The 24,798-nt window shown below is 42.0% G+C and overlaps 1 protein-coding gene across 5 annotated transcripts in view; it reads left to right on the top strand.

The window, feature by feature from the left end:
• Window positions 1-24,798, top strand: part of DNAH5 (dynein axonemal heavy chain 5) — a 294,998-nt gene that overhangs the window by 171,492 nt on the left and 98,708 nt on the right. For 4 of the 5 annotated variants that reach the window (XM_019541689.1, XM_019541661.1, XM_019541670.1 and 1 more), the window contains exons 41-50: window positions 6,117-6,270; window positions 8,436-8,582; window positions 10,010-10,251; window positions 12,562-12,738; window positions 14,828-15,032; window positions 17,274-17,416; window positions 17,740-17,874; window positions 21,015-21,137; window positions 22,072-22,285; window positions 23,892-24,115. In XM_019541689.1, coding sequence (XP_019397234.1) covers window positions 6,117-6,270; window positions 8,436-8,582; window positions 10,010-10,251; window positions 12,562-12,738; window positions 14,828-15,032; window positions 17,274-17,416; window positions 17,740-17,874; window positions 21,015-21,137; window positions 22,072-22,285; window positions 23,892-24,115 — 1,764 coding nt within the window. The remainder of the gene's footprint in view (window positions 1-6,116; window positions 6,271-8,435; window positions 8,583-10,009; window positions 10,252-12,561; window positions 12,739-14,827; window positions 15,033-17,273; window positions 17,417-17,739; window positions 17,875-21,014; window positions 21,138-22,071; window positions 22,286-23,891; window positions 24,116-24,798) is intronic. The other variant, XM_019541679.1, reaches the window with a different exon arrangement.

Raw genomic sequence — 24,798 nt, 5'->3', positions numbered from 1 at the left:
AAATTACACTTTTAGATAAGAAATGAAATTTACAGAATGCGCATGTGTAGCTTAATGCCAGTGGAGAAAAGTACAAAGCGTTCATTTTGATTAACAGTCCACTTCAAGGTTACATAAATGTGAGAGTGCCACGCGGCAGTTACACAAAAAAAAGAGAAAATAATATAAAGTCTTTGCTAAAAACTATAAGACAGTTACAGGGTACAAGTCATAGAATCAATGAGTCGCAAGGGACCTAGACAGATAATCTAGTCTGACCCCCTGCCATGGGCAGGAAGGAGCACTGGGGGTGGGAGGGGTCATAAGACCCCACCCAGGTGCCTATCCAGTCTTCTCTTGAATATTTCCAGGGAACGTGAGAGCACCACCTCTCTGGGAAGCCTATTCCAGGCTCTGGCCACCCCTACAGTGAAGTAGTTCTTCCTAATATCTAACCTAAACCTATCCTCCCTCAGCTTGTGGCCATTGTGCCTGGTGACTCCAAGGGGTGCCCTGGTGAACAGACTTTCCCCGAGTCCCTGCTGGTGGCCCCTGATAAGGTTGTAGATCCCCCCTCAGTCTCCTTTTGTGGAGACTGAAGAGATTCAGGTCCCTCAGCTTCTCCTCATACAACTGGCTACGGAGGCCCTCAGCCATATGAGTGGCCCTCCTCTGGACCCTCTCCAAGTTCTCCATGTCCTTCTTGAAGTGCGGCGCCCAGAACTGGACACAGTACTCCTGCTGCGGCCTGATCAGCGCCGCATAGAGTGGGAGCGAGACCTCTCTGGACCTGTTAGTCAGAATAAAAATAAAATTCCAGAGCAAACAGAAACGGCTCTTGCTATGTTGCCAGAACACTTCATCCTACATTACTAGCTAAAATTCAGGTAAGTTGCTCACAAATATCATCCAGAGGCTGATTTGAGCATCCTCAGGAGGCAAGCACATCTTTGCATGTGAGTGAGTTCCAAATGTCTCTCCTCTCCAAGATGGATAGACTCTTAGATAACCTTTCTGACCTCATCCTTTGGCCCTAACCATAAATCAGTATCCTCATACCACAGCAGATGCTGGTTGGTCAGTTTAAAAAAAAAAAAATTAAAAAAAAAAAAAAAGTCAGCACCCTCAGGTGAGAGTTTAGGATTACACAGGAGGAGCAAGTTACCCCTTCTCCCTCAGGAATTTCAACCCTGTTACCTAGATGACTAGGTGTATCCAGCAGCCAGAATTTGTAACCAGGGGGGAGGAGGGGTGGGCTGTAGCCATACATCAGAGAGACGGGCAGGTAGACAGGTTGATTCCTCCACATCTGGTTATTACTGTTTTTACTTGAATCCAAGACCAGGTATTTTTGTTCATTCAACGTGGGGGTGAAGGGTAGGGGAAAGCACCTTGTCTTTGAGTAAAAAGCTGGGAGGGGGGGTTGGGAGGCAGGGGGTTCTGACTTTGCTTCAAGCCTAGGTCAGGGACAGAGTCAGAGATGCAGCAGCCGCTGTCCCAACCTTACTGTCAGGCAGGGCTGGCTCCACTTCCTCTTGCATATGGAGCATGTGGAAGCTCTGGCCTTGGTCTGGTCATTCAATGGTGGCAGTGGGGGCAGCAGCAAAGGTTGCCACTGCTGGCTGTTGAATGGCCAGGCTGGGGCTGAGAGCTGAAAGTGTAGTGGGGCAGGTGCCAGGAGTTTTAGGCATTGCAGGGCAGGAGAGGAGAGATGTGGTGGTGAGTTAGGGGGGAAAAAGTGGGGAAATGGGGCAAGGGGTCTTTTGATCCCTACGTGACTACTCCCTCACCACCTGCCTACTCTACTACATGCCTCCCAGCCAGTGCTTTTTCTGCTGTAGCAGTGTGGGGAAGGGGCAACTTAAAGATAATCCCTCTAATAAATAGATTATGTACATGGAAAAGTATAACCAATTTATACATTTTCCATACATAGAATCTAATTCTTCTAAATTCAATCTAAGTTATTCTTAAATTGAAAGTAATTTTGGATTTGGGTAAATATGGTACTTAAAGTTCCTTGGTAGTGTTGCTGCAAATTTAGTCGCACCAGTGATGCTGAAAGTCTTGGGTTGGGTCCCCATGTACAGGAGCATTTACTGGTAGGCTGCATCCACACAGGTGTGAAAATTTGTTTCCTTTGGGACAACTAGCTGTGAGATACCTTGTGCTGCTGCTAGCTGTCCTTGGGGAGCACCTGTGCCATATGCCCTCTGGTGCACAGCAGGTTACCCGGGTGTGGTAGGTGAGTCTGGGCCAGCACCAGGCTGGCCCCAGCATCCTTACCTGGGGTTCTGGGGGCCTCTTGGGGCTGCAGAAGTGGCAATCCTGCTGCCCAGAGCCTGGCCAGCAGCCAGAGTGTGGCTTTAACTGGCCAGGTTCCAGTTTTGAGCAGCGTATGCTACCCTCGTGTGTACTGCTCCACTTTTTTTGCATGTGTTTTTTGACCCCTGGATATCCAGGGGTCAAACTCGTTCCCCACTTCCCCCCCCCAGCTGCTCCCTTGCAGGGCAGGGAACAGCTGAATGTGCGGTATGTCATGCTGCAGATGTTTCCGTGTTGCTGCATACTACACGGCTGCATTTGTCTGGTCATGGCTGTAGAGGCAGAAATAACTGCAGTACAAATTCGGGCCACTGCTTTATGCTCCTGCACGTGTGCTTCAATGGACAGCAAATTGTTCCAGGTGGGGGTAGGGCCCCAGCAATATTACCTGGTGTCCTGGTGCAGCAGGGGCACACATCTGGGAGCACGGATTCTGGCCAGCAGCCAAAGCATTGCTCTAGATGGCCAGCCCTTTGTTTATTCTGGTGAATGCTAGTGATGTGTATTCTGCACCCCCCCCCCCCCCCCCCCGAGTTTTTTTTGCTGCCAGGATTTGCTGTTAACAAATTTTGCTACGTGTGCGGTTTGTGGCACCACAAAACTGCTTGTAATGGCACAAACTGCATACCTCTGCATGTGGGGACCTGCCCTTGGTTGCAACAGGAAGAAGAGATGGTGGAGACCCAGAAGGCTATTTTGACTTTGTTCTTGCTAGTGGAGATAAAAGGGAGCTCAGGTTGTGTTGAGCTGAGATTAGAAGTGCTATGTTAGAAGTAGTATTGATGAAATTGAGAAATGGGAGCAGGATTTTATTGCCGCCATCTTCGTTGTAGGGGGTCAGTGAATTTGTATATCAGCACAATGTATACATGAACTAGAGCTGGAAACTGCTTGAGTTTATGAATGATCAATCTGTTAATGCAGAACCAGTTAGTTTCTTATTGGGACCATAGACTCACAGGAAACTAGGGCTGGAAGGAAATCACAAGGTCATTTAGTCTAGCCCCCTGCACAAGGCAGGATCTTTCCTGACTAAACCATTCCAGCCAAGTGTCTGTCAGACCTGCTCTTGAAAATTTCCAATGATTCTGCAGTGTCTTTAGCTAGCCTGTCCTGTGTTTGGCCACCCATGTAATTAGAATGTTTCTCCTAATCTTGAACCTAAATATCTCCTAGAGACCATTGTTCCTAGCCCTGTTTTGGTCCCGGAGCCCTGGAGAAGCTCCCCATCCAGCTGCACACCCTGCCTGTGCAGCTTCCAGCCTGTCTTCATGGAGACCCTGGGATTGCAGGGCCAGGAAAGAACCCTGGTTTTGCAGCCTCACACTGTCATGGCTCTGCAACCCTGGGAACTCTATGGAGACTGGCCAGGAGCCATGTGGCCAGGGGCTCCTGGAAAATGGAGCTAGATCCACCATTTTACCGACCCCTGATCTAGCTTCTGTAAGTAACTCTTTAACCTGTTCTCTTACTACTTTAGGGTGTCCATCTCCTTTTCTATCTTTGTTGTCCATTGCACTCATCATCTGGGAGCAGCCCCTATTTATGAAGACTGAAGTAAAAAAAAAGTCAGTAAATGCTTCAGCCTACTCTACATCATCCTTGTTTAGATTGCTTTTTGTATTCCATAAGGGACCTACGGTTTCATCTGGTCTTCTTAATCCTCACATACTTGTAGAATCTTTTTATTGCCCTTTATGACCTTTGCGAGTTGCATCTCATATTGTGGCTTGGCCTTACTGATTTTCTCCCTTTAATGTCTCTGCAATACTGTTATACTCTTCCCTAGTACTATGACCAAATTTCCACTTTTTGTAGGATACCCTTTTGAGCTTCAACTCATTGAAGAGATTGCTGTCTAGCCAGGCTGACCTCCTGTTGCACTTTTTATTCTTCTGTTGCATTGGGATACCTTGCTCCTGGGCCATTTAAAAGGGCCTCCTTAAAATTCAGCCAGCTCTTCTGGACTCCTTCCCCACCCCCCAGACTTGCCTTCTGTGGGGAGCCACATACCAGTTCCTGATCCTTGTTAAAGTCTGTTTTTATGAAGTCCAGTGTCCTTATTTTGCTGCTCTTTTACCTTCCTCCCCTTAGAATTTTGTACTCTATGGGCATGTCCAGACAAGTGTGGACATTTGACTTCCTAGGGACAAGTGGAAGAGGTGCACCTTAAGCTGCTACTACTTGTTCCCAGGGCATGCCCATGCCACATGTGCTCTGGGATGTGGCAAGTTGACCTGGGCAGGGTAGGGGAGGCTGGGGCCAGCACTGGGCTGCCCCCAGCAGCCTTACCTGAGGTCCTGGGGGCCTCCTGGGACTGCAGCAGTGGTAATTCTGCTTCATGGAGCCTGGCCAGCAGCTGGAGTATGGTCTGGACAGCCTGACTCCACTTCTGAGTGGCATACACTGCCTGTGCATGTGCTGCTCTGCTTTTTCTGTGGGTTTTTTTTGACCCCTGGATATCTAGGGGTAAAAAAACCAAAGTGGTGTAAAAAAAAAATGCGGAGCAGTGCGTGCATGAGCAACTCTCCCTTTGCAACATGGAGAACATGTAAATACGCAGTATGTGGTGCTGCAGATGTGCTTGTGGCACCACATGACAGTACTTCCCTGGACACAGTCTATCATTTCATGGTCACTGTTACCCAAGTTACTTTCTACCTTCATGTTCTCAACCAATTCCTTGTTTGTGAGCAGCAAGTCGAAGAGCTTCCCCCTTACTAGGCCTGTCTACCGTCTGTACCAAAAAGTTACCCACAACACACTCCAGAAACTTGCTGGACTGCTTGTACACTGCTGAGTTTCCTTCCCAGCAGATGTTCCAATAATTAATGTCCCCCATGAGAACCATGTCCTGTAATTTGAAAGCTGCTGAGTTGTTTAAAGAAGGCCTCTTCTACATCCTTCTCCTGGTTTGGTGACCTGTAGTAGATGCATACAATAACATTCCCCCTGCTGCTCTCCCTTCTCATTTTTATCCAGAGGTTTTCAACAAGCCTACTTTGTACTTTGTAGTGCATATCAGAACATATATATGTATAGGGCAACACCTCTTCTTTTCTTCCCTTACCTATCCCACCTGAACAAGCTATACCCACCCATGACCATACTCCTATAATTTGAACTATGCCACCATGTCCCAGCAATTCCAATTGCATCATAATTTTGTGCTCCGATTCTTCCTGTGCAGTCCCTATATTTCTTGTGGTAGGATATATACACATTTTGGGTATCTAATTGATTGCCCTGTCTTTTCCCTCAGAACATGGCTAAGGCTTCTGTTACTGTGTCCCCTTACTAAGTTTTTATCCATACCCCCAGGCTCTTTATTTACCTCTGGGATTTTGTCTCCATCTCCAGGTGAACCTAGTTTAAAAGTAGTCTTCATAAGATTATCCAGTCTGTACATGAAGACACGCTTTGCTCACTTTGCCAGCTTTGTTTATTTCTTAGGCACATGTAGGTATTTTGTTGTTTTAGTAGTTTTTCACCTATATATCTTCTCAACTGAAATGAAGAATGAATGACCTATATAAGAAATAAGAATACTTTATGAACCCTTTGAGTAGGTTTAAAGTTGGGGATTTTAGAGAGGATTTTTTTTCTACCAAGAGGGGATGGTGTGAAAAGAACCATTTTTATGTCTTAAGGCAATTCTTTGAAAGTATACCCTAAGTTTAGATGAGACCTTTTCATATACTAAAACTATAGTATCTTGGCCATATTTAATTTGTTAGGAGGACATGAGTTGATTGATTAGCAAATTGAAGTATGAGAGAAGCCATGATCTAGATTTGTGATGGTGTCCTCAGGTTGCAGAAGCTGGCCTAATTTGTCACCCTCCTTGGAAACTGAAAGTTATCCAGCTGTTTGAAACGCAGAGAGTAAGGCATGGAATGATGACCCTGGGGCCCAGTGGGGCAGGTAAAACAACTTGCATCCACACACTAATGAAATCAATGACAGGTATGTAACCATATATACATGAAAAGTAGCAGAATACTTAAGCTAGGAACTTGAAAATGTTGACTTTAACCAGGGAGTTGAAGTGACCTAAGTAATGTAAGGACACAAAGAGACCTTATGGTAGCTTGTAGATGATTTTTTTTCCTGCTGCAGGTCTATGGAATAATGATGACTCATGACTGGAAGATTCAGAAGAAGCATCCCATTGGTACAGTGGAACTGTTGAAGTAACCATATATAGTATATGCAGTAGCTTTTGGTCTGTGATCTGCAAAGCAGCAGATCACTGGTCATGTTGTAATAATGTAGACTTTTGGATAATACTGTTACTGGGGGAAAAATCTATAATCATTGGGTTGGAAGGACCTCAAGGGTCACCTGATCCATGCCTTGTTAACGATGTCTAGTTCTCTCAACATTGTGTCATAGAACTTGTCTTTCAACCCCTTTATCAATTTTGTTGCTTCTTCTCTAACCTCTCCATATATTTCTTAAAATAGAGGCCAGAACTATACACAGTAATAGACAAGGCATAACCAGTGCCAAGCAGAGTGGAACTATCACTTCCCATCTGTTATACCTCACACTCGGGTTGATGCAGCCCAAGTTGCATTTGCCTTTTTGGAGCTGCATTACATGGCTGACTTGCATTGAGTCTGTAATTCATCAGAACTCTAAGATCTTACCCTCTGCACTGTGGCTCCTCCAGCTGTGCTTGCCTCTGTCCCAGTGGGGGGAGCCATGGGAGAAGCCTTCATGGCTGATCTGCCCACTCCCAGCCTCCTAGCACTTAAAAAAAAAAAAAGCCCCACACTCACTGGATGCAGAGCCCCTGCATAGTGTGGGACAATGGGGATTGCCTTCTCTGCTTGGCACCCATGCAGCAGCTGTCGCATCGTGTGGGTGCAGTGCAGCTTGGCAGGGTGCCACACACTGTTTGGGAGCTGGGGTGGCTCCAGCAGTCAGCCAGAGCTCAGCACCGCTGAGCCCCAGTGGCCCCAGCTCCCAGACAGCACATGGTACCCTACTGAGCTGTGCTTCATCTGCGTCATGCTGGATGAATTGAAATGGAGCAGAGATCCAAAACACCGAAACGAATCTCTCTCCTCCGAAATGACGAAAATAAAACAACCATTTTGCACAGCCCTAATGTATAGAGCTTTTGTTTGTACTTTTGATTATTCTTCCATAGTAGAGCAGTGTGTTTACAATCCTTTCTCAAAAAATTACTTTGGAATATAGGTAAGTAACTGAGGTCTGGAGTTTGTGGGGCTGAGGGCTGTGCAGCAGCCCTGACCACGCATGCTGGCCCAATCTGGCAAACCAATGTTCAGGCTGTGCTGTGAGTGTAAGATCTCATGCTGGGTCTGACTCGGCATGTGTCCCCAGATCCAAGACAGAGGCCTGGACTCAGTATGCCAGGTCTGACCCACCACATGGTTCTGGAGCCAGTGTGTGGGGGGTTGGACCAAGGGCAGTGTGCTGTGTTGTACCTGGCACTCCAGTTGTGGACCAACCCTATGCACCAGCCTGGTCTGGTATGCAGGCTTCTCATGGATCAAGAAAGGGATGGGGAGAGAGTGGTATCAGTTGCCATGGTTCCTGGTCAGCCTCAATACCAGGAAGCCACAGGGGATAGAGAAACTCCCCTTGTTCTGGTGCTGTTCAGCTCCCAGCTTCCCCCAGGAGCTTCCCCATGCAGACTTTATACAGCTGCACAGTAAGTCTTTATAGCATTAATAGCATATGTTAGCCCTGCCCAATGTGTCGTTTCCAAGGTGTGTAAAAACACGTCTCTAAAAAGCGATTTGTCAATAGAAAATAATGCAGTGTTTGCACGCTGTTCTAACTCTGATGTCCAAAAATGTATATCCAAAGCCAAAAGGTTTTAGAACTATGCATTTTAAGAACCTCTCTAGGAGACTAAGCCTTAAAAAGGCTATCCTTTTACACCCCTAAGAAGATAAAGAAACAAAGTGTTTTGCTCTTTAATTTTGAAAGCTTTGATCATCACATTTTTGGTGTAGCTAAGACATTTTATACATTGAAGTTAATCTTTTAAGTTTGACAGGTAATGAATCGCTGGCTATGTATTAGTTTGGTAATTAAGAGTAATTCATGGTGGTGATGAAATGTCAAAGTTAACTCTTATTTAACACTTATAGATTGTGGACAGCCACATCGTGAAATGAGAATGAATCCTAAAGCGATCACAGCATCTCAGATGTTCGGCCGCCTTGATGTAGCAACCAATGACTGGACAGATGGAGTTTTCTCTACTTTATGGAGAAAAACTTTGAGAGCTAAGAAAGGTGAAGGGGAAAAAAGATAACTATTTTAAGCAGTGTTCTGATACTAGTATAAAATTATATAGCTGAAATTTAGTAGGCTTTTGGTTATAGATTAACTGGTGTATAGTTGTCTTGCCACTATAAAGTGTTCCTCTGTGACCTGAGTATGTTTCCATGATTTTCCTAGGCTGGTGGTTTAGTCTTTAAGCCAAGTCATGCTGTCATTCCAAGCCCAGATCTCAGAACTCATAGGGTAGCCTCCCTGGAGGCTTTCATTATTATGTTGTCCTTCTACAAAACTGCTATTCTTTTGCCTTCTGTCCTGCCTTTGCCACAGAGAGGGAACTACAGACCATTTCTGTCCTCACGGTACTTCCCCTCCCTGTACTGATCTCTTCTTTTAACTACTTTTTGAGTCCACAGTTTCCTCAAAGTATAACAGTATCTGGCTAACAGCCTCCATTAATTCCTATCTGAGTCCAATTACTGAACAGGCCCATCTAGTTTCTCAGTTGATGTTATGTTGAAGGCTGAGCTTCCCATTTAGGGCTAGCCAACCTATGATATGATATGATATAGAGACTTGAGTTTGCTAATAGCTGCTCTGTGAGGCATTTGGTTGTGCTGGTGGCCAACAAGAGCTCATAGAAAATTAAGTTCAAATAAAGCAGGAGGAATATCTGGAACTGGGAGTTCAGTTAGGCCTCTGAACATTAGTATTGAGGCTACTTGTGGCTGGGCTGCAATTTTTTTGTTTTGCAGCTCTGTAGTAAAACTAGGGATACTACATTAATAATTGAGAGCTTGTTTCATTTGGAGTTAATTTTAGTGGGATTGTGGTGGCTCTAGGGGATTCCCACTGCAGGAGAATGCCCCTCTTTCAATGAATCGGCTGATTGGTAGGATAAGGTTATTGTTTTTCTTCAGTGAAAACTTGTTGTATAAGGGTGCCCCGCAAAAGAGAATGCCTCCACTTCTGCCAGTCAGCTGATTGGTGGTGGTGGGGGGGGGGTAGATTTGCAGGGTAGGGTACCTACAGAGCAACCTGACAACTTGCTCTTAGATGGGTCATTAGAGAGCTAGTGCTCTGCCTTCTTCCCTTGTTCTTGGAGGGACAGCAAAGGACTATGGGATATTGGGTGTCCTCCACAACTGAGAGAAGTATACAACTGTTCGTGTAAGACCAGGAATATCTCCCTCTTCCTGATAACTATCAGACCAGTTTTCTTCCACAAGAAATTTCTTGAATTGCTGTATGCTTTTTTTTTGTGCTGGCAGAAAGGTCCCAGTTCTATATCACGTATCATTAAATTATTTCTCCCCAAAATATAGCGACTACATCAGTTCCAACAATGCATATGTTTTCAGAATTGGCACACAATACCCTGCGAAATGAAATAAAATGAAAGTAGGCTTTGATTAATAAATTCTTGTTCTTTGGTTTATAGGTGAGCACATCTGGATAGTTCTTGATGGTCCTGTTGATGCAATTTGGATTGAAAATCTGAATTCTGTACTGGATGATAACAAAACCCTCACACTGGCTAATGGAGACCGTATTCCAATGGCACCCAACTGTAAAATAGTCTTTGAACCTCATAATATTGACAATGCTTCTCCAGCCACAGTGTCAAGGAATGGCATGGTTTTTATGAGTTCATCAATTCTAAACTGGAGCCCTATTCTAGAGGTACAGTGAACAAGTACTTACTAAGTTATTTATTACAAGGATAGAAATCTATCGTATCGGTTTAGTTTTATGCAGAAGAATGATAACTTTCAACTGACTAGTCTTCACTATTATCCATTTGAGAATAGTTAATCAGTTCGTTGATTCAGTTGGAATACACTATCCTATCCAGTTGTTTTTGTGTTTGGACAAATTGAAATTGCACTTATCATAACTATATCCCATGTGGTATTATGCAATATTGCAAAATCTAAGTTGTAAACAGTTTGTGCAGAACAAAAAAAATTCTTTTTAAAAATTATTTGCCAAAGTTTAAACATAGAAATAAAAAATAGGACTCTTAAACATTTTTGTCAATCAAATGGCCTGATTTATCAGATACATAAAAGATCCAAGAAGCTCCTGACTCTAGGAGAAAACAGTGTCACGTAGCATCAGAAGGTTTTGGTTATGGCATCACTTATGCTGAAATCCAGGAACTTGCATATAATTAATTAGATGAATTCTGAGGATTCTATAACTCGACTTTCAAATAAAGGTAAAGAGAGTTCTATTATTCCCCATTACAGGATTATTAGAGCAATCAGGAGATGGGGGCAGTCACCTTCCTAATCAGAAAAGTTCAAGCAAAGTTAAGCAAACTTCAAAATACCGTGCTTTTTGCAGCATCACAGAACTGTCATGCATTCAGTTAAAAATAAGGTCCTCAGGCTTAAGTGTCCATGCAGAGCGTAGGCAGTCAAGGTTCTTTGGGTGAATCTGATATCTTTTATTAGATCAAAGATATCAGATTCACCCAAAGAACCTTGTCTGCCTATGTCCTTAGACCAACACGGCTACAACCTACACCCTGTAACATTGCAGACCATGACTCTTGTGAAGACTTCACAGGAGAGCTTCAGGGAATTATTTAAAATTTAAGCAATTATGTATATCGTGTGTGTGTGTGTGTGTGTGTGCGTGTGTAACCTATTTTTCCTGTTACCTAATGTAACTGTTGACTACTTTGCAGATATTACATTAGGAGGTAAAACTTTCCTTAGACAAGCATTTATTTAAGCAACTGAGGGCTGCTGCTTAAATCCTTACATTTTGAGCTACCATAGCAGAAAAAAAACCCATTACTTTAACTTTGAACTAGTTAGGAGTTTTAAAGTTAAGACATCAAAATCAACTCTAGCTGATGCAAAAGTAGAAGATATGTGGTGCAACCCATATAACTCCAGCAAGTCTTAGCATCTTCAAGAATGTGTATTAAGAAATATAATGCAAACTGGGTGTCAAGTCACATAAAGAAAATAACTTTTCCACTACATATGGAAAACTAGTCAAGAAAAATGTACACTATTTGCTTGACTATCATTTCACAGTAGCCTTATTCATAACTTAATTCTTTAAACTGTGAACATCCAGGAGTGAATGCTCTCTTCAAGCATATTAAGGAAAATAACTGCTTTATATTGGTAATTAAGTAGAAATGATAAACAGATAATTATTAGACTGGAGATGAGTTGGGATTCATAAAGAGGTGCCTGGAGAAAAAAAGTCAGACTTGAGCAGTAACTGCTGTCATAGGGAAAGACTTGCAGGGATATAGGAGTACATGGCCATAGAAGCTCAGCAGAATCTGGGAGGAAAAAGAACAAATCTCGAAAGATTTCTTTGAAAGTATAGTAAATGTGACGACAAAATATTGCTAAAAGAGCAGATTGCTATAAAAAATTGTATAAATAGTAAACAGTAGCAATAATGGGAAATATTTCTACTTCTGACCTGATGTGGAATCATGCAAGAAGTAGGTGCACAATTTCTTGACTTCAGGCAGGTTGACAGGCGGTTGATAGCTAGGAATCAATGAAACTTACATGTTGACTTGCAACACAGTAAAAATAAACCCATGCATAATATATACATACGTAACAATAGAAGTTTGGGAAACTGTGATCTGTAGATTACTATGTTGATTAGACCTGCTGAACTCCAAAATAAAGATGTTTTCAACTGCTGCACTGGGTTATAGCAGTAAGTATGGGTAGATGTCATCACTAGTGATTATCATGCAACTTAATGAGCCCTTTAAACCATTTATTGTCACGTGAAAGAACTGAAGAGTGCCAGACATAGCTGATAAAGAATGAAAGTGGGCAGTTCTGTTCCTGTGTAGTGACTACTGATTTTTTGCGTTGTTGAGGTCATTGTGATTTTTCAATAGCCATGTGCAGTGGCTCTGCTGTTTGCACTGTGAACTCATAAGCTCAATCAATTTGAGGCTTGTGGACATGCATGTTTTCTTACTCTGGATTATAACAGGGCTTCCTGAAAAAACGTTCCCTGCAAGAAGCTGAAATTCTACGCCAGCTGTATACTTCATCTTTCCCAGACCTGTATCACTTCAGTATCCAGGCCTTGGAATACAAAATAGAGATGCTGGAGGCCTTTGTGATCATGCAGAGTATTAGTATGCTGCAGGGACTTATCCCCCTGAAGGTGAAGAAAATATCTTTACTGACATTCTAGGTAATGTAATTTTGTATTTTATGTCTATGTAGAGGAGAAAGAAGCATCTTGAAAGCCCCAAGAACTGAAATTATCACAAAGATGAGTATCTTAGTTTTTTGCTCTTGGAAAATGGCAGTTATGATGAGTTGCTTCTATTTCATTTATTTTTTTGTAGTGCTCTTATACCTTTTCGATTTGACAATATTACGAATGGTCAGGGAGCATCAGACAATCTCCCTGAACTCAGCCACTGAGTGGCGTACAGAAATAATAATGGACCTTTCGTTTACAACTTGTTTGGCCTGCAGACCAGTTCGTTGAATGTGGTGACAAAAAGCTAATATCTGGATTTTTTTAAAAGTTCTATTGAGTGACCCACTGAAATTGGCTTGCCATTGATCTATTCTAAAGCCTTCTAAAGGTCAGTTATCTCTTAAAAATATTGAAAAATGCAATAGCATAACACCAACAAAAAATCCTGCTTCAAGGCTGTTTAAGTTAAAAGCCTCTCCTTATTTCACTTTACCAAGGGAAGATTCCACTCAAAATACTTCTTGTTGTAGATATGATTGGGGAAATTTCAAAGAGGCTTTTTCAACAGAAAAATATTTGATAACTCAGAATGAAAATTTTGAGGAGGTGTATATATTTTGACAACTTTGCATGAGAGTTTTTTATGTCCAGAAAGTTTCACTGAAAACTGGGGAGACAGTGAGCAAACACTCCAAAATTAGGTTTCAGCTTGTTGATTGGGGAACCCGACTGAGATACAGGAAACTCAGAGGAGTCTCTCCTGTGTCCAAGTCAATTCAGTGAGCTGAAAGATTGTCAAGAAACTCAAGCAGGTGCTACAGACAGTGTCCCAATCTCTTTGGAGATTTTACTTGGTGCTGCATAAATACCAGGTCATTAAGTGAAACTGAAGCATGAGTTAGAGTGCTTAATTTGACAGTTGGAGATGCAACACAACCCATATTCTGCTTCTCTAATTTGTACTGACTGGAAACTCTTCAGCACGAAAGTGTGGGGCACGTACTACAATTTCCAACCTGGTCATTGGGACATCCACACACAATTTGCGTAAATGGCATAGCAAGGACTTGAACCTAGTTCCTTGAGTGCAGGGATGGTAATCAATTACTCTCCCTCTGTTTTTTTCTAAAGCAACGTTGACAGGTCTTGGTATTTGCAAAACATGAAAATGTTCGTAATCTTCATTCCATGGACAGTAAAAAGTGTCCTTGCCCATCTCTCTCCATCCTTCTATCAGTACCTCATTAAATAGCCTAATTTCAGACTAGTTTGAAGATTGTGGGAGGAGTGCATGCATTCTGGAGGCAAAAATGGCCCAAATACAATGGCTGCGCAAGAAGCCAGCTTTGTTTTTAAAGCAGGATTCTGCTTGATGGACACTTCCAATTGTATTTTTGGCAGCATGTCATGGGGAAATGTGTGACAGGACAGGCTGATAATTCCCAGAGCAATCTGTGTTTTGTTGGTCAATACTAAAACCTTTTTTTATCTTGTCTAAAAGCAAAAAACAGCTAGAGTACAGTTTAGAGTACTGTTATGAAGCGATCACCTGTACAATTCATCATCTAAAGTTCAGTCAAGCTTGAGATGTAGATCTACAGAGAGAGTTCTTAAAACGAGTAGACCAAAGACCTAAAATAGAATGATGGACCCCCACACTAAGACGCTTTGGTGTCTGGGCCTAATCCTTTAGGAACAAATCAGTAACTTGATAGTAGAGTTGGCATACCGTAGTTGCCTATACAACAAAATGTGTTTGCAGACTTGTAGAGTGAGGCTATTTAAAATTTTTCCTTCAGGTTTCTGTGGAGAATTGGGTGAGCATTTTGTTATATCTTTACTTCTTAGTATATACTTCTCTAAAGTGTAGAAAATACACTATAGTATAACTCATTATTTATAAAGTGGCCCTGGTGTAGAAATTCCAGTAAATCCAAAGCTAATGATTTGCAATCTGACATAATGATTAGATTCTCAGAGTTAGGTGTCCTTTTTTTCATGGGAGACTATTAAGCCATTAAAAACAAAAATACCCATCATTCAGGAGCAAGGAGGGGAGGTTACTGCAGAGCACTTGGAAAGGCTGTACATCTTTTCCCTCATGTGGAGTGTTGGAGCATTACTGGAATTGGAAGATAGATGCAAGATGGAGCTCTGGCTTCGGAATCACAGCACAATACAACTTGATCTCCCTCATATCCTGGAAGGCAGTGAAGATACCATGTTTGATTACTATGTGACTCCTGATGGTTAGTAACCTGTAAGGAAATTTCAAGTAACGTTTTAAAGAAAGACAACCTTGAAATGGTGCATGTCATAAGGTTCTTTGAATCAAATGCTTGTTTCTGGTTCACTTGCTAATTTTTGTTCAACAAACAAAACTCAGTTGCTTTAGATAATAAAGCATTCTTGTATTGTGAGAGAGTCAAACAAGGCAATCTGTGTAAGGCAGGGGTGCTCAACATCTGTCCTCCAGCTCCATTGCATCTGGCCTTCAGGGCTCCCCATGGGTCTGGAAACTTGGCAGTGGGGGAGCAGTGGCTATTAGTACAGCTACCCTCTCCCTTGCCAAATCCCCAAACTGCATTTCATATGTTGTCAGAGCCAAGCCTACTCCCTCTTCCCCTATAGACCCAGGCCATACCGCCACTCCGGTTCTAGATTGGGGCTGGGTCACTCCCCCTTCCCTTCTGCAGGGCCAAGTTGGGGCCTGGCCATGCTCCCTTCCCTCACAAAGCTGGGCAATTCTCCCTTCCTTCCTGTCCGCCTGCCTCCAGCCCCTGGCCTCTGCGCAGCCAGATGGTTCCCACTGTGCCAGTGTGAGATCAAGCGATATCTGGATCCAACCTGTGGGTAGACTGGCCACTGACAATCTGGTTTACTGGGAAAAAGGTTGGGTGCCAATGGTGTAAGGCATCAAGTATTGTGTCTGTGTACTGTCTAAAGAATAATAGTCAGCAAGCTGTCACAATAATAAGTGTCTTTTGAATAGGGAAAATTGTCTTTCCCAGGGGTTTTGAGAGGAGTAGAGCTCTAGGCCAGTAGTTCTCAACCTTTTTCACACTAGGAGCCATTAGCATTAGGGCTGTGCAAAATTTTGCCGGATGTTTAGTTTCAAATCTGTTTTGATGCTTTTTGAGCTTGAAACAGTGAAATCAAAGCAACAAAAGCCTTCGAAACAGTTTTAAAATGAAACATTTCAAAAGTTTCAAAACACTTCAGATTTCGAAGCTGGGCTTACTTGGCTTCAGTTCCAGTCCCAGCTGGCAGCAGTAGCCTCTTGTTATCCAGCACAGATCTGGGGGCTGTTCCCCCTGGGAGGATTTTGGCACAGACCCAAGCTTTCCCAGGGGTGCAGGCCTCCAAATCTCCATGCTGGATGACAGCATGCTGTTGCTACTGGCTGGGGTGAGCGGCAGCACCAATCTTTGCAGTGCTGGGTGTAGGCTGCACCCAATGCCAGTCCCAGCCAGCAGCAGCAGCCTCCTGTGATCCGGCAGGCAGATTGGGGTCCTGCACCCCGGAAGGTGTCTGGTGCATCCCCACAGCCCTCCTGGGGGTGCAGGTGGGCCTTCAATCTGCCTGTCAGATTACTGGAGGCTGCTGCTGCTGGTTGGGGCCAATGGAAGCACCAGTCATCCTGGTGCTGGGTACAGGCTGCACCCAGGAAGATTGGTCCCAGCTATCAGCAGCAGCCTCCCATCCCAGCTATCAGCAGCAGCCTCCTGTCAACTGGCAGGCAGATCAGGGGCCCACACTCCTGGGAGGAGTATGGCACAGGCCTGCAGCTCTCTGGGGGGTGTGGGCCCCTAGATTTTCCTGCCAGATGACAGGAGGCTGCTGCCACCGGCAAGTGACAGTTTTGCTTGTCAACAACTTGAGGTGCAGTTTCCCCAGAAATAGGTCTTGGCAGACTTTATGCCCACAGAAAGGACTACTGTCCTTGCAGGTTTCATTCAAAGCAGGCAAGAAATGAGAGTTATAGGCAGTTTCATGCTTCCTTATTATAGCCTATGGGCAAAATGTTGAAACATTCAGACTAAACAAAACAGAACAGTGCTTGTGAAATGAAACACTGTTCCATCAAAATGGAAGTTGCAATGGAATGGTGCTGTTTCACGCAGACCTAATTAGTATAACTATCAGCTGTGAGTGAGTCTGTCTGTCTGTCTGTCTCCTCCCCACCCTTCCCCTTCAACTGCTGTCTCCGGCCCCCTCTCTCTCCTTTATGCTGCCCTGCGGTGTGTTTTGCCCACCCCTCCTTTCCCCTGCCCAGTTGTGTGCTGGCTTCATACAGTCTTGCAGTGTTTCCCTCAGATCTCTCTGTGACCCACTCTTGGGGCATGATCCACAGGTTGAGAAATACTGCTTTAGGGGATAGCATTTACTTCTGAGGCCCTGTAGGTGACAATATATTTGATTTACTAGAGATGGGATGTAGGCAGATGCTTGGAGCTTTGGAAATTTTCAATTTGTTTTGTTCTGACCAGGTAAATGGATGCATTGGAATAGTCGCGTTGAGGAATACGTGTATCCTACTAACAGCACTCCAGAGTATGGCTCAATATTAGTGCCAAATGTCGACAATGTGAGGACAAACTTCCTTATTGAAACAGTAGCGAGGCAGGGCAAGGTATCTTTTCTTTTCTTGTTTGGGGTGTGAAAAATGTAATGTGGGGATGGCAAAGTTTATTATAAGTAAAGTATGGCATAATTTAAAAAAAAAAAAAAAAGTGAAGGCATAGTAGAAACAAATGACTCTTTGCCTATATACTGTAAGACATAACACATTGAATTGTTTTCTGTGACAGTACTGTGCTTCCTTCAACTTGATTTTCATTTTGAAAGTTAAGCTTCTGTTTCATTTCTGACGAGTAAAGGAGAAGATTTGATGAGGCTTTGTCACATACTTGGCTCTTCCATCTCAAAGCTCATTTGAATTCTTCTCTTGTTTAGGCTGTGCTACTAATTGGTGAGCAAGGAACTGCTAAAACTGTTATCATCAAGGGATTCATGTCAAAATATAATCCTGAAAGCCACACGGCCAAGAGTCTGAACTTCTCATCTGCAACTACCCCACTAATGTTCCAGGTAGGGTTATCATTGGGGTGCTCATAACAGTTCATCAGATTTATAGATTCATATGTGGATAATTTTCCTGAAAGATGTTACCAGTTATAAAAAAACAGCAAGATCGTGAGCTTAGCTAGAGTGTTTAGCTACATTCACATTTTAAAATATGGTTATCTTTGTGCATAAACATTTTTAAAAACAGTTTGACAGTCAGTTTCATCTGAACTTCAAGTGCCATATTTTTTGCAGATTTCCTGATGAGTATAACATTACTCTTGAACTATTTGGCATGATTCACTTAATTGCTACCCGTAAATGATTCTTAAAATATATTCCAGTTCTCCCTAGTTGTCTGAAGTTGTCATTAACTTTCAATAGACTGAGATAAAAAAAATTGTAAAATGTTTGTTTTAGACAAATGTTATCTGCTCTAAGAATTGTAAGCTGTTTGTCTCCTGAGTTGTGTTCAATCTTTCATCAGGATGATTGTGTGTATAGATAGCTATCTGTGACCAAAAGGGTTAGCATTTTACTCATGAGTCTTCTCTGTCAGGAAAAGAAGGAAAATTCAGTTCAGGTTATCTAAAATGAATTGCATTGATGATTTGTTTTTAGATTCAGCGTGTTGAAATTACTATAGCAACCTATTAGTTTACTATATTTACATAAATCTAAGATCAACTTGAATTTAAGATAACCCTGCAGTAATTAGGTTCTGTACATGGAAAATCTATAAATTTATTATATCTTTTCCCCCACCTATGTTCCACCCTCACCTCTCCTCTCTCAACCTCTGTTCCCTATAACCCACTCCCTGCCAGCCTCTGATCCTCAACTTTCCCTCCTCCCTTAGCCTCTGCTCCCCACTTCTTCCTCTCCACAGCCTCCACTCATGCTTCCCCCACCCCTTTTACTTCTGTTCTGTGCAGGCAGGCTTTGCCCCTATTCTACCTTAGGGTACTGAGCATGGTCCCTCCCAGTCCTCTTAGCAACCATGTGGGCTAGCACTGCAGCTATGGGGTGGCCTGGAGTACCTCACATGGAAAAAGGGGACAGAGCCTGCTGGTGTGGAGCAAGGGTAAGGGAGGGACAGAGAGGGGAAGGTGGAGAAGCAATGACTGCATGGGGTAGGGGAGATAGTGGGAAAAGAGGTGGTAGAGGTGGGAGGGCAGGCTGTGACTGCAACTGCAGCTGTGGCCCTGACCCTGACCCCACTCTGGGTAGGGGCTGCAGCCCAACTACAGCAGCTGCCTGCCTCCAGCCCCCATAGACAGTGAGAGAAAATATTATTGGGGGTGGGGCTGAGTGCATGCATCAGCACGAAAGCTACAACTCGCATTGTACTCTGTACAGTGTGATGCATGTGCTGTTAGCCTCTTTCCTCAGCCATGTGGAGCTGAACATGCATGAAATGCTGGCCTGGCTGCATGCTGAGCAGTGCTGTGATGCTGGTGCTGCTGCTGCTGCCGGCCACCATAACATTAGTTTGGGGGGCTAACCTCCCCCCCCAACACACGTTCTGGTCTTCTGCAGTCTATGTCCTCCCACCCCCAATCCTCATATTTGATTCTAATATATGAGGGACTTTCCCCTCACATATTAAATGGGGGGTGGGTGCCTTGACTTAGAATTGAGTAAATGCAGTACCCTTCAAGGAGTCTTTCAACCCGGTGGAATTGCCTAGTGGAAATCAGCCAAAGATACTGTATATGTTTACATTGCACTTGGAGGTATAATGACAGTACATATAAACATTCTTGTATTAACCAATTCAGATAACTATAGAAGTGAAGATGCAGCGGCATGATCTTCTGTAAGGGCCTCACAAGCCTTCTGGGAAGCTCTTTGATATGGCCTCTTATTTGCTAGCTAGTATATAGGGTTTGTGCCACTGTGGTTTTATAGCTATTTTAACCCAAGCTAACTACCTAAAAGTTAGAATGGCTATGTCTACCTACATCATATTCCCTAACTGCAGAGCAGGCATATCCACTCTTGAGAGAGTGCTTAGGCATGTCCCTATGACCAAAGACTGATTGCTAGCAAATTTAATATGTAAAAATGACTAATTTTTAACAGTGCCTAGACTGTTAAACTGGCCTAGAACTGTGAACTAGAACTAGCAAGATGGTGAGAAGATTGACCAGGTATAAACAGAGAAGTTGAAACAGGACATAGACTAGTATTTGCATGAGGAGAGTGCAGTAACGAACTCCATGTACTCAGTGGGAAAGAAGTCATTGAATGTGGATCCTATGAGTAGCATGACAACAGTAATGAGTTGACTGGAAGAGATATACATGGAGCTTTAATATGTGGCAGCTGAAATAATGGCTGTGAAAAATTTTCTGCTAATGAATACCTTGGTCTTTAAGTTCAAATATTTAATGATGGCTCTATGTATTAACAATCTGCAGCTCTTTGGTTTTGATAATGTAAGCTTTACTTCTTTTTTCACTATGGTGCCAAATTGTCCTTGCTCTTCTTTAACCACCCGCATAGAATATAGTAATTCAGAACTACAACATTCCCAGAATAAACCATTATATATTTGTTGCAGAGAACTAATATGATCAGATCATGTAGAATTTATGAATGCCTCATTTTCTTGGCTCCTCAGAGTTGTTTTTCTCGCAGTAGAACTGATGACTTTCATATGTGTGTGACATACAATGTAGTAAGAAGAGAAAATAAAATAATCATTGATCAAAATGAATGGTTTAAAATGGCAGAAGAAATACGGTCATATTTATATGTTGCCAGTAACTGGACTTAAACAAATAGAATTTAAATTTTTAAAAAAATCTGAAAAAATAATTTTAGATTTTTTTTTAAAAGCCTGTTCCGCTACAGACACAATTTGATACTTCATACTTTTTGGGCAACTGAAGTAGCTCACATTTCTTAGTGCATAATTTCAGATTGGTGGGTACATAGTTACTTGAGCAGGGTGCCTTTCTTTCTGTATTATACAAATATTGATATTTCTTCAACAAGTACAGATCCCATTGCCAAATCTGATTTCTCAGTACCTTACCTAAGAAAACAGTGTACTGCAAACCCTCAGTATTGAATTAAATTTCCATAAGCTGGTATCCCAACATAAGCTGACGGGAATGGATAGGGTTCATTTTGGCTTACAAAGGTTTCTCTTACAGAACACAATAGAGAGTTATGTGGACAAACGTATGGGCACAACATTTGGTCCTCCTGCTGGGAAGAAGATGACTGTCTTCATAGATGATGTCAATATGCCTGTAATTAATGAGTGGGGAGATCAGGTTTGTTACAACTGTTTATAAGTATCTAAGTCTTTTCTTGCCTTTCTATTCTTACCAGTGAGTAAGCTAATTCCTCTTCAGCCAGAGAACTGAGGTGTTATACTTTAGTTTTAGTGATGGCTGGGCTCATTAAAAAGACCACCTCTATCATCTACTTCTTTGTCCAAAATGTATAACTTTAAAGTGCATTGAAGAGTAAACTTCATGAAGTCCAAACAAAGGCTTGCTTTGGAATATGTGAGGATGAAGCAGTTCAGAATAGAGTTGCCAAGTGTTAGGCCTATCTATAACCTTACACCTACAGTTCTGATTTACTAATTAAAAACTTTTATAGTGTATACTGAGGACATTGTGATATATGGTATCAAATTCAGGAAACAGACCAATTACCAGGAAAAGTGTTCCGCAAACAGGGGCAGTTTAATAGGGCTAGTCAGTCAAGTCACTCAGGCAGGGGTTCTCATTTGGTTTAGAACAGAGAAGTCTGCCTGAAAGTAATCCTATGCATGCAGATGTTTAGCTGGACTTAAAAAAACTTGGTGGTACATGATGATAAAGCAGAGACACCAGCTGAAAAATTCAAGGTCCTATGAAAAATTATTTGAAAAGTGGGGAGGGAAACTTCAAATTCTATTGATCTAACAGAAAGGAAGATGTTGGAAGCCACGCTGAGATCAAGTGAGACTCAATCAAATGAATGGCTGGAGAGTTAAACCTCAGTATTAGGATGATGCATGACCTCATGATCGTCCACTTGTAGATTTCCACTGGGTAATTATGTGATGTTTTTACTAACAACTTTTTTGTTTGTTTAAAGCAGAAGAATATATAGAGAATGAAAAAAAACATACATTTCTATAATTATTTTCCCTGGTTCTTCTGAAAAAATACTCTTTTTGTGAAATATTTTCCAATTACTAATGGCTGCTTGTAGGTTACCAATGAGATAGTCCGACAGCTGATGGAACAGAATGGATTCTATAACCTGGAGAAGCCTGGCGAGTTTACTAATATTGTGGATATCCAGCTCCTGGCCGCCATGATTCACCCTGGTGGAGGTCGCAATGACATCCCACAGAGACTCAAGAGACAGTTCTCCATATTCAACTGTACTCTGCCTTCTAATTCCTCAATTGACAAAATCTTTGGTAAAGTGAAGACTTGTTTTGGAATATGTGGGGATGAAGCAGTTCAGAAGATGGTTGTTAATTTTTCTCAGTACTTTAATGTTTAACCACCAGCTAAGTCTCTAGTCTTGCTTATTCTCTAAATTCACTACATGAATCTCTAAATTCAATTAACATTTTTCTAGTACACTAGCTTTCAAACACACTACCTGGACCTTGGTCTCTCTGTGGTTACTTTTTAGGATTGCATCAAATCACAGTATGTTTTGGGATTGCAGAAGACTGGGGAAGTGGCATAAGTACAGTGCTAGCAAATTAGTGGTGACTGATTAATGTTGAGAGGAGATGACTTGTGTGCGATGTGTGGTCCCTTTTTGATGTACTAATGCATGGTCATATTTCAGATTCAGGGGGCTTTTGCAGCCTACTCCAGAACCTTTGTAAGTTGTTTTTTGTTTTTTTTTAATTGAGAGTTAGATGTTGAGTAGACTCTGGGTAGAGAGAGTAGACACAGAAAAATTTAGGCTTAGTTGAATTTCAGTTTGTGGCCGCTTGAGGCAGAGAAACAAGAGAAAGGAAGAGTTCATCTGCTGCTTTCTGTTGCTTTGCTACTACAGGTCCTACAACCTATGGGATTTAAGTGACATTCTTTTCTTTTTTTTCCCTTTGCATTCTTTAATCAGTTGACTACTGTCTCATTCTACATCATGCTTTCCCTGTAAGCTAAGGAATTTGACCATAGCTTAAGAATACTGAAGAAACTTCAAACAGAAAACTTAGTTGAGTATAGCTGAAAGTTCAGAAGAATTAAATCTCTTAAAAACAAATTAATTTACTTTTCCAGTTATTTCCTATTTGCTTTATACCTGAGTTTCCTAAAAGAATTGTAAGATGCTGCAGGGTTAGGGCTGCAATGAAGATGGGTAAATGCTTTCAACTGTTTCCATTTATCAATGGACATTTTCATTTTGAAGTAAAATTGAGACCAGAACTAAGACTTTTTTTGTTAACTACTGAACAAAAAACTCATAGCTTTGTTTCCTAGTCGTGTGTGCAAAGAGGGTGTTTTGTGTACTCTTGCTGCATGTGCAAGTGGTACACCTGCATAAAGAAACTGTTTTGACTTTTGGAGTAAAAACTAAATACATACAGTAAAAGCTGTGTTAACCAGCACTTTATTAGCCAGGAAACTCTTATTAACTGGCATCTGAGCGATGCAGCAAAACTGAAACTGGAAATACCACCTCCTGGGGGACTTCCCATTTCGCTGTTGGGAGCTGAGTTTTTCTTCGCCACCTTTTTGGCCCAGGGCAAAGCAGCCTGCACAGGGGAAAAAACAGCCTGTGTGGGACCCTCCTCCCTGTCCCACAGCACACTGACGCTGGGGAGTGCACCAAATAGTGCATATTTGATTAACCGGCATCCTCCATTCCCGGGGGATGCCAGATAACAGAGCTTTTACTGTAATATGAATTCTACATAGTGTTTTTTAACCGTGCAATGCACTTGAAGTGCAAAGTCTGACAGCTTTGTTTGAGGTTGAAATGCACAAGTATTTTCTAGGTAAAATAAAAGTGAAAATAGTGTTTCTGGTTTTTTTCACTTATTTGTTTTTTGCATTTTCCAGGCATAATTGGACTAGGGCATTATTGTAGTGAGCGGGGCTTCTCGGAAGATGTGAGAAGATCTGTAGCCAAATTGGTATTACTGACACGTAGGTTATGGCAAATTACAAAAATAAAAATGCTGCCCACCCCCGCCAAATTCCATTACGTCTTCAATCTCAGAGATCTGTCAAGGATTTGGCAAGGAATGCTGAATACTATCTCAGAAGTAATCAATGACTCAAATGTAAGTAATGCATGAGGCTTGACCGTCCAAAAATATCAATTAGATTAATTTCAATGTACAGTAAGAAACATCTCATTGTGTAATCTATTATCACTTGTTCTATATTTAGTTTGGAAGATTCGGATGATATTTCTTCATCCTGTGTTGGAAATCACCACATAAAATGGGGTCCTTGATCCTTAACTGGGTATATAAAGTAGATACTTTCATGCAGTTAAAAAAAACAAACAGAAAACACAAACACTTGGATGAAACAATACCAGTGATACTGATAATTAATACTTACAGCATTTTATAGATTTCATAGACTAATCTGAAACCACTGTAGTTAAACTCTACATTAGTTTTACCATTTATTATGCTCACTAAAATATTAACATTTTTAAAAGCTTAAAAAAAATTCAGTTCAGTTTTATAAACAATATTCTGCTATATTTTACTACATGACATGGTTTTTCTGAAGATCTGTATGTTGAGGTTTTTAAGCAATGGCAATACCTGATTCTTGGGTTTGAGGTTTTAAATGGAAGAGAGAATAGCCCTCAGACTAAAACCAGTCTCTGTACTTAACATGAATAATTCTTCATGTTGTGAAATCAAGTATTTGAAATAATCCTTTAAACTATTTAAGTTGGTCTAATAAGATATCAGATTCACCCAAAGAACCTTGTCTGCCTATGTCT

The sequence above is a fragment of the Crocodylus porosus genome, unplaced genomic scaffold, assembly GCF_001723895.1.
Source record: "Crocodylus porosus isolate Cpor-Errol unplaced genomic scaffold, CroPor_comp1, whole genome shotgun sequence".
Classification (NCBI taxonomy): Eukaryota; Metazoa; Chordata; order Crocodylia; family Crocodylidae; genus Crocodylus; species Crocodylus porosus.
Note: the sequence above shows the minus strand (reverse complement) of the source record. Positions and strands in the feature narration are given on the sequence as shown.